Source organism: Nomascus leucogenys, chromosome 1a, assembly GCF_006542625.1.
Source record: "Nomascus leucogenys isolate Asia chromosome 1a, Asia_NLE_v1, whole genome shotgun sequence".
Taxonomy (NCBI): Eukaryota; Metazoa; Chordata; class Mammalia; order Primates; family Hylobatidae; genus Nomascus; species Nomascus leucogenys.
The window spans coordinates 11879475-11889849 of NC_044381.1; the positions used below are offsets into that span (position 1 = coordinate 11879475).

Below are 10375 nucleotides of genomic sequence, written 5' to 3' on the forward strand. Positions count from 1 at the left end.
CTAGAGGGAGGTAATTAGATCATAGGGGGTGGTTTCTCATGGTTTAACACCATCTCCCTTGGTGTTGTCACATCTATTATCTTATTTTACACTGTTAGACAAGTAAAGTAGGGCTATTAATTTAAAATCATACAGAAACTGATGTTTCTAGTAGTGTGTGGCTTTAAACTAGAGATCAATGTTATCGTACATTCTGGGAATAGACAAAAAAATTGCCAGGAGAATGGGCAGAACAGATGTTCTGCATAAAACAATGTTAATTTGCTATAGTATTCCCTCTGTCTCTCTTATCAGCAGTTGGCCTCCATTCTATGCCATACAGATTCCGACCCAAATCAGTTTTTGTCAACTTTGTAAAAAAAAACGGGAAAAAGATGAGATATTTATGATATATTTTAATTTGTGAAAGCAAAAATAGTTCTTGTTCAGTGCTTAATTTTGTTAGATAACATTGATTTGTAGTTATTGCTTTAATATTTTATTATGAAAATTACTTTTCAATAGTAAAAGAATCAAGTTAAAACCAATAATAAAATGCAGATATAAATGTGTGTTTTAATCAAAACAAATATCTTAGGACTCTGATAATTAAACACTATTTTATATATATTCATTTTCACTTGTATTCATTTTTTTAACATATGAACAAAGTATCTTAAAATGTTTTGTGTTAGTCTGAGACAAAGTATAAATGTCTATCTAGATATTCACACTTTTGCTGTAATTGCATTCTATAATGGCTTTAAACTTTATTCTTTAAAAATGTAATAGTGTTTCAAATTTAATCATTTTTGTTCTGCTGTTCTGCAGAATTACACAGAAATATGCTTGTGCTTAAGCTAAAGATCACATTTTCTTATGAATGTGTTTTTAACATTTTTATTTACTGGGAGATAAATAGGTTCAAATGTATCTTCTGTATACAGTTTTGGTTTGATCTTTTAAAAATCTTTTATTTAGAAAAACAACTATTTTAAGTAAATAAATTAACTGAAGTTATTATGTCTTCAATGTTTTTATTTATGTCATATTATAATTAAAGATCTTGCTTGTGAGAAATGTCCTTACTAAAATATCTACTAATAGTGCAACATCTTAGAGCTCAGAAGGTACTTTCAATTTAATCTAGTCTAGTCTTAAAGTAATTATATGAAAATAGTAACATTCAGGAAAACCATATGACATGGGCTTCTAGAGTAGCTGGATTATGATTTAGACTAGGGGTGGCAAGCTCAAATTCTTCAATGGTCAGAAAAGAAATATAAACCTGTGAGACAAACAGCGAAAGCAATGGGGCCATGGCTTGTCTTTGGGAAGTGAACAGTGCATACCAACTGAAATGCACTGAAATCTATTAGCAAACAAACAAAAAATATAGACTATCCAAGCAGACAAGCAACGTAAACTGAGCCAGTCATTCTTAATAATGCTGCTGGCCTGATTTGGCTATGAGTTTGAGAGCTGTGACTTAGATCTTCCACTGACCACTCCAAGTCTCTTTCCAATATAACCCAGTTTCTAATGTTAGATAAGGAAATGTACTAGTTTTACTTAAAAGACTAGACCTAAAAAAACTTGCCAAATAGGTTTTGGAGACACCACATACACAGATTACCATTTACTTACTTTCGAATTTTGATAACGTTAAACTTAACCTGAGACATGTGGTTTCTAAAGAGTGATGGTTAAAGAAATCCCCAACCTGTGTATTCCTGACAAGGCTACTGCAAACAATCACCCTTCTTCAAATGATTTGCAGATGACACCTTTGTTCCCTATGATAAGGCCAGACATACCCTCCAAATTCTCATTCTTTACCTGAATAATGAATAGCTCAATTGTTTTTACCCACTAAGAAATCTGGACTAAATAACTGGCTTATCTGACTTTAGTGAAGCTTCTCTCCTTTCCTTAGGCCCTTGAACTTTGACTCATCCTCATTTTGATCCAGAAACACACTTACTCTCTAAGGGACCCTTCTGAGAAGCTGCTTAACTCAGGGAAACACGCATTCCCTGTGGTCCCATCATACCACTCACGTCTTTCCACTCGCCCATACTGCATTTTTTTCTAGCCTTGTCTGCTCCTCCCTATTAAAAGAAGAGCCTTTTTCTGCCTGACCTTGAAGACTTTTACAGATCTTATGTTACAAACTTTCTCCCATTGCCATCAAGAGTTCCCTTCACCTTATTTTAATAATCTTTTCAAACTGGTTTCTTCTTATCTAATTCCAGAACTGTATGACAATGTAAACAAACCATTATGCTTTTAGAACTCAGATTTAAACATTTTTGATGTTTACAGAAATACATGATTGAATATAATTTTATTTCATTTTTTATTTTTATGTATTTATTTTTGAGACAGAGTCTTGCTCTGTTGCCCAGGCTGAAGTACAGTGGCACCATCTTGGCTCACTGCAGCTTCTGCCTCCTGGGTTCAAGCGATTCTCCTGACCCAGCCTCCCGAGCAGCTGGGATTACAGGTGCACATCATCACAACTGGCTACTTTTTGTGTTTTTAGTAGAAACCGGGTTCACTATGTTGGCCAGGCTGGTCTCAAACTCCTAATTTCAGGTGATCCACCCACCTCAGCCTCCCAAAGTGTTGGGTTTACAGGCTTGAGCCACCGTGTCTGGCCAATTTTATATTTTAACATTGTTTTTTATTTTAAAACATTTAAAAATATACATAAAATGATAACATCCATATACCACGATTAGCTTTCTCAGACATAAACATTCCTGCATATTTATGTCAGTATATATATTTTTTAAGTAAATATATTAAGAATAACAATTTAAAGGCTTCTATATATCCCTATTGTTGCATAGAGGTAAACATCATCCTAAATTTTGAGTTTATCGTTTCCATGCCTGCTTTTTTATTTTCACTGCATACATATATGTCCAAAAATAATAATAGAATTGTTCAGAATGTTTTTAAGCTTTACATGAATTTGTCATAATTTATGTAGCTCTCTGAAATATTAATTTTTAATTTTATATATAACAAATTTGCTGTAAACAGCTCTAGTCAATTATTTTCACTGTTTTCCATCATACGAATGTTTATTTCTTTATTCCCTATTAAATAGCATGTAGGTTTCCCCTCAATATTCAGAGTGTCTTACAAACCATATTACGGTGAGTCATCTAGTATGTTTCATTATACATATTTATGTGTAAATGTGCTTTTAGAGAAAAATACTTCAGGTAGAATAGTTGAAGAGTAAGAACTGGAATTCCATAGGCAGGTCTGCAATGTTATTAACTATTGTCTAATATCTCCCCAAAAGGCATTCATTATATAAATTTTACTTGACTATGATGCATTTTTAATACACTGAAGAATTCAGCTTCGTAATATTTTACTTAGTGCTTTATGTCTATATTCATATTGATTTTTTAATGTTATTTTCTGCTCTCACTTCTGTTCTCGCTTCTTTCATTCTATCCTCATAAAATGAGTTTGGTAACATTTCCTTTTTATGTTTAATTTGAATTCTCTAAAATGTGTTGAATAACACAGGAATTAACTGCAAGTTGGAGACTTGATAGAATATGATCATAGAATAATACATATCCAGTGCGATTTGCAGGGATATGGGGACCTCAAAAAAATCAAATTTTAAAAATTGTGGTCTTAAAAATGATCGTATGTTTTTCCCAAGTAAATTTGGTAATGAATATATTTACATAAAAATGCCAGTTTTCCTCCATTTTAAATTTTTAAGCAAGAATTTGTTCATAGCATTTTCTCATATTTAACCTTCTTCAATCTTTTAACAATGTTTCTATTTCTCCCTTTTAATTGCATGGTTTTAATGTATGATAAATCAGGTAAAGTTACCTTTTCTATGGAATTTTGAAGAATTAATACCATTTAGACTGATAAATGTCTATTTCTTTTTAAGTAAGAGGATTTTTTATTGTCTATTTTCTTGAGTGTTAGTTTTCTATTTGTCCATTCATACACATATTTTTCTTCAATATATTTCTTTGTTTATCTCATATTCCTTTATTTAACATAAGTGTATCACATATTTGAAACTTCATTATTACACATAAATTCACTGAAAACCTAAAATTATATTTATTATTTTAGCTACACCCTGACATTTTTTACAAATGACACATTCATCATTGTTTTATTCAAAAAGATGTTATATTTTCTACTCTGATTTCTTCTTTAATCTGTGAGTTATTAAGATATGTATTTTAAATTTTTCAATACGTTATTATAATATAAAAATATATTTCCCTTTATCATTGAGCAAACACACAGAATTAAACTATCAAATCAGATGCACACAAGCCAGAAATCTAATCCAGTATCACTCTTCTAAGTAATTTTAAGGATACAGGCAATCAAAAGGCTCAAAGAGAGAGGTCCAGGACTGGGTTGTTACTTGTGTCTGTCTTTCCCAGTCAGACATGCCTTTGTGGCCTAGAATAAATGATCTTAAAGTGAGGGTCGTGCAGTTTCTCATATAGCTGGATTATTTAAATTATGAAACCTCTCTATTTTATACTTCAAGCAGTTGTATAGCTTCATAGATCCTGGGTTCTGCCCTTAGCGAGTGATGTCCTGGTAAGGACATTTCAGAGGCAAGGCCTCCTCTTTGTAAAAAATATTGCTAGCATATTTACTTCAGAGATAGAGTTGAAAAGATGAGGTCACTATGCTAAGTAGGTTATAGGTTTTTTGTTGTTTTGTTATTTTTTAATAAGACAACTCTTCCACTTCAAGTAAAGGAGGTGAATGGCTTCCAGGGCACCTCCCTCCTCTCATTTTAAATCGAATTGCAGGGTGCACTACATTGTTTCCTTAAACTATTATGAGTTGTCTTTGAGTTTCAATTATTTTCAACAAAAATCGTTGAAATTTTTGAAAAAATATGTATGTATATATGTATCTATATAAATAAGTTATACATGTATAAAACCGGATTTTCAAATTGTACAAATTCTTACTAATCCTTCATCAAGATAGTATGTCCCTAACAACTGTAAATTGGTCAATATTTGCCTTCAAAAATTTTACATGTGGTTTGTATATATTTTGAAGATACATTTTTAGAAGAATAGAAGTTTATAGTAGATTATTCCTTTTGTCATTTTGTAATATTCTCTTTTTACTTATTAGTTTTTGTATGTGAGTAACTTTGGATTATTCATTGCTGCCTATAAAATGGCTCATCCTTTTGTTTTCATTTTTCTGTAGGTTTTACATGTGCTTTGCTATATTTTTCAGCCGAACTTATCACCTGTTTTTTTAAATAGGTAATTTTATATTCTTTCATTTATTGTAATTACTGATATAATTAATTAGTTTAATCTCATTTTGTGCTATTTACCATCCTTTTCTGTTTTTCCCTCCATTTCTGCCTTGAATTGGTAATTTTTTTCGTATTATTCTATTTTAGTTTGAAATATAATTTTTAGAAATTGGTATTAAAGCTTTATCATGAAAAACTATTTAATGGTATTTTTTCTTGCATTTTAGTTATTAATATTTTAATCCACTGCCTGAACTTAATAAGAACTTACTCTAGCTGCTTATTAAACTTTCTTCATCCTTCATCTTATTATTGTTCAGAATGTTAGATTTTATTATTTTAATTCAAAATAATAACTATTTTTGAAATATGTACAGTTATATTTATTATTTTTCAGTGCTTAACAATGTTGCTTGTAACTGATTATTTCTGTCCTCTCATATATTTATCTTTCAATGTTGTAGTAAAGTTTAAACCTTTTCTCTGAAGGGTTGACGATTGAGTCATCCTGTCGAAATATACTTATAACGGACAGATTAACAGGAGAAAAGGCATGTAAATCGATTAATCTGCACACAGACAAAGGGGTTTTCCAAATATGAGACTCCAGGAAGAGTCAGATGGTTGAGGTTTAAAAAGCACACTTTTCACAGGAGAGAGGAAGACAGGGCATGTAAGTATTATGAGGGGTAGTTAAGTGATTTTCAGGAGAGATATGTGAGCCCAAACAACAGACAATAGCCAGGGACAAAGTTCCTCTGAGCTCTGGCAGGAGAAGGTAGTGGGAAGGTGAGGGGTGGAACTTAGCCATGAACAAAAGTTACCTTATTATGCAGGTAAAGTATCCCAGGTAACCTCTAGAGCTGTCTCAGAAGAATAGCTGGAAAGGCTATCTTGGCATGGTGGCAACGTTTAGTATTTCCTCTTCTCTGGTGGTTAATCTTTTCTGATAATTTGATAAGAATTCTAGGGAGAAGGTCTTCAGGCAATTGCATTTTTTTGAAAGAAGTTTTTCTCAGACAGATAAGAGAACTTCCAGAGACAGCCACTCCCTGCACTTGGGAGAAAGAAAAAAGAGAAGGTTAGCAAGTCCTTGATTCTCAGGCAGCTTCTAGGCCTTCTAATTGCCTTTAATTTAAAAGTGCTTAGCATGCCAAAGCACCAATTTTGGGTTCTTTTTCTCTGTGCCCCAATAATGTTCACTTTAACGAAGTGATTTTTGGTGTTAAATACTAATTTTTATGTAAATACCAAAATGTTATTATTTTCCCATGCATGACAGGTAAATTGCATGTTATAAGAGTGTAAGTTGACAACAGTTTTCCCTATATTAAGTTGAAAAGATCTATTTTTTTGTAAGTCAATTTATTTAGGTACATAATTTACATATGAAATTTGACCAATTTTAAATATAAAATTTGATGAATTTGATAAACGTCAAGTAACCATTATCTCAATGATGTAGAATTCCTTTCACTAACTAAAATATTTCCCCTTGTACTCTTTTCAATCAATTGCCAACCCTTACCCCGAGCCTCTAGCAACAGCTGATTTGTTTTCTGTTGCTATAATTTTATGTATTCTATAATTTATTTAAATGACAGGGTAGCCATTTGTGTCTTCCTTCTTTCACTTAGCAGGATGGATTTTTTCCTATCAGTTGTCTATCAGTTATTTGTTTCTTTATATTGCCGATCAGTGCTCTGTTGTAAAATGTAACCACAATTTGGTCATCCATTCACCAGTAGATGACATTTAGGTTGGTTCCAACTTTGGCATTCAATTAATTTTGATATATATGAGGAAAGAAGCAAGGTTTATTTCTGTGCACAGGAATAGTCAATTGTTCTGGTATCATTAAATGAAAAAAAAACTTCCTAAATTTAATTGCTTCTCCCCTAGATCCAATATTAATTTTCTATATACGTGTGGGTTTATTTCTGAACTCCGTTTTGTTTCACTGATCCATATATTTGTTCTTATGTTCATCTCACACATTTAATTTACTCTAGCTTTAAAGCAGTCTTAAAATCAGGTAATATAATATTCCAAATTTATAATATAAAAAAGCGCTTTTGGGGGGAAGGGGAGGCAGGCGCCATGTCCGGCCGCGAAGGTGGCAAGAAGAAGCCACTGAAACAGCCCAAGAAGCAGGCCAAGGAGATGGACGAGGAAGATAAGGCTTTCAAGCAGAAACAAAAAGAGGAGCAGAAGAAACTCGAGGAGCTAAAAGCGAAGGCCGCGGGGAAGGGGCCCTTGGCCACAGGTGGAATTAAGAAATCTGGCAAAAAGTAACCTGTTCCTTGTGCCTGAGGAGATGGTGACCCTTTATTTCATCCGTATTTAAACCTTTCTGTTCCCTGCCATAACATCTTTTGCTACGTATAGCTTGAATTAAGTGTTGTCTTGGAGCTGTTGTACATTTAAGAATACACTTTTGTAAAAAAAAAAAAAAAAAAGCGCTTTTGATACAGGAGCTAGAAAGAAATTATTTAGGCAGATAGTAAGGAGAACAGAGTCCTCGGCAGAATTTCCCTTTTAACAAAAAGCAGCCCCCAAATCATTTATTTTCTAACAAAGAGCAGCCTGAAAAATCGAGCTGCAAACACAGATAAGCAAGCTGGAAGCTTGCACAGGTGAATGCCACCAGTTGTGCCAACAGAAAAGGGTTACCTGAGGGCCAGGCATGTTCAACGCGGAGGCTCCATCTTCCCTTTTCTTCGTCAGCGCACGTACAGTCAAGAAACAGGCAACATGGCGCAGGTCAGGAAGCGAAGTATCTGCCTAATAAAAGATTAGGGTGGGGGCAGCCAGATTCCCGTGCACTATGCAAACGTACACCTGGTCCTAACCAGTTTTTTGTGCCTTATGCAAATGACACACTTGGTCTGACCAATCTTTTGTGCCCTATGTAAATCAGACACCGCCTCCTCAAGCCCATCTATAAAAACCCTTTGCATTCCACCAGGGAACCAGCAACCCGTTTCTCCAGCACCCCTCTCTGCAGCAGAGGAAGATTTTCTCTTTCTTTTTCGTTTTTCGTTTCTTTTCTTTTTTTTTTTTTTTTTTTTTTGAGACATTCTTGCTCTTGTCACCCAGGCTGGATTTCAGTGGCAAGATCTTGGTTCACTGCAACCTCCACCTCCCAGGTTCAAGCAATTCTTCTGCCTCAGCCTCCCGAGTAGCGAGATTACCGGTGCGTGCCACCACACCCTGCTGATTTTTGTATTGGCCAGGCTGGACTCAAACTCCTGACCTCAAGTGATCCCCCCGCCTCAGTCTCCCAAAGTGCTGGGATTACAGGCGTGTCACGCCCGGCATGAGATTTTCTTTTTCTTTTGCCCTTTAAACTTCCTCTCTGAACCTCACTCTTTTTGTGTTCTTCTCCTAGTTTTCCGTGGCTGTGAGACAACAAATTTCATGTATTTGTCCCAGACAATGATACCACTTCACTTTGACTACTTTAGTTATAAATTTTAGATTCAGCTTTTGTACTTCTATAACAAGAGCTTGTTGGAATTTTAATAGGTATTTTATTGAGCCTATAAATCAATTTGGGAAGAATTGATATCTTAATAATATTGAGTCTTTAAGAACATTGAGTCTGTGTTCATTTATTAAGATCTTCTTAAATTCCTTCAGCAATATTTTATAAATATTAGTGAAAGGTTGTGAATATTTTAAATGTACTACTTTGTATAGAATATTTTTGATGCCTTTTAAATGGTGTTTTTAAAAATATTTTTACTATTACCTGTTTTAGCATCAGAATTTTTACATATTTTTGAATAATTTTATACAAGGTCAATTGGCTGGCCCATTTTTTGTGTTTGTTTATAGTTTTCTTTCTCTCTGTCTTACTCTTTCTCTCAGTATTTCTTATTTAGCTTTTTTTTTTTTTTTGGCAACTTATCACCCAGGGTCCCCAATGTACAACCCCATTTTGTAATGTTGCTTTGGGTTCTTGTCTTCTTTTGATATTACAGATACAGTTAACTACTGAATGGGGAGATGAGTTCATACTCTCGAGGCAAGCCTGTTTCTTTCTATGTCTTATTGCCTCCTGATACATAGAACTTTCTGTAAACGATAACCAAGCCTATGATTGGACAGCGAATTTTATTTATTCTCCATTGTAGAGCATGGGCCAGCTCCGCCCTAAACTCAGATTTCAAGCTTTGAACTTTACTCTTGCACCTCCTATGGAGCATCTTTAGTTTCTGTTGCCTCTAGAATGTCAATATCCCAGCCACTATTGCCTCTTCTTCACAAGGAGCCCAGCGTATCTATAAGCAGTAAAATTCAATTCATTCTGTTTAGTTGTTGGTCCTCTTTTTCTCTTCTTTGCTCAATTCGGTCTTTTTTGCTTTAGCCATATTTAAAATTACCTGTCATTGGTATGTATTTCTAGCCGAATACTTGTATCAAAGCATGAACTTCTGGCATTGTGCTATCTATAAGTTCCACTACATAAAATTTCTATATCAGATAATTATAGACTATCATTTCTTGAGTTTTAGTAAAGAATTTCTGGTTCAAGTAAAGACATCCAAAATCAAATTAGCCTTGCTTCTGACATCTAATGTTACTTTGAATCCCAGACTCTAAGAAATTATACTTTCTATGTCTTTTCAGTTGCAACAGTTGAGGCTTAGATAGGTAAGTGATATTCTTTTAAAGATTACACAGCTCTTGCTTCATAGAGGAAAGACTAAAGGAAATCTTGAGGTTTCCTAGGTGGGTCTGCATGCTATCCAATTAACCCATGTCCAGTGACATTCGAGACAGAACCGTGCCTACTGCAGGACAAAAGAATATAACATTTGGCAATTAATGTCTCCATAATTCTTGAGTATAAGGCAAGAAGATCCATATTTTCCAGTGGAAATCTCGATTATGAGAGACAAATAAATATAACATTTTGAATATTAAAAACAATTTGAATCCTATAATTTTTATGGCCAGATACAAAAGAAGAATATGTATTTTCTAGTTCTATGCAGAATTTGAAATGTGAAAAAAATTCAAATGAAAAGTTATTTGTTTTATAAAACATTTCTAGAGCAATTGGAATGAATGCTTATCCTTGCATTG

General features: G+C 33.7%; 1 protein-coding gene across 1 annotated transcript; it reads left to right on the plus strand.

The window, feature by feature from the left end:
• The first annotated feature begins 7364 nt into the window (after positions 1 to 7364).
• On the plus strand, positions 7365 to 7740 carry LOC115835510 (translation machinery-associated protein 7). The gene has a single exon (XM_030814643.1). It carries the CDS (start codon positions 7382 to 7384, stop codon positions 7574 to 7576), a length of 195 nt encoding a protein of 64 aa, XP_030670503.1. The 5' UTR covers positions 7365 to 7381; the 3' UTR covers positions 7577 to 7740.
• The last annotated feature ends 2635 nt before the right edge of the window (positions 7741 to 10375 follow it).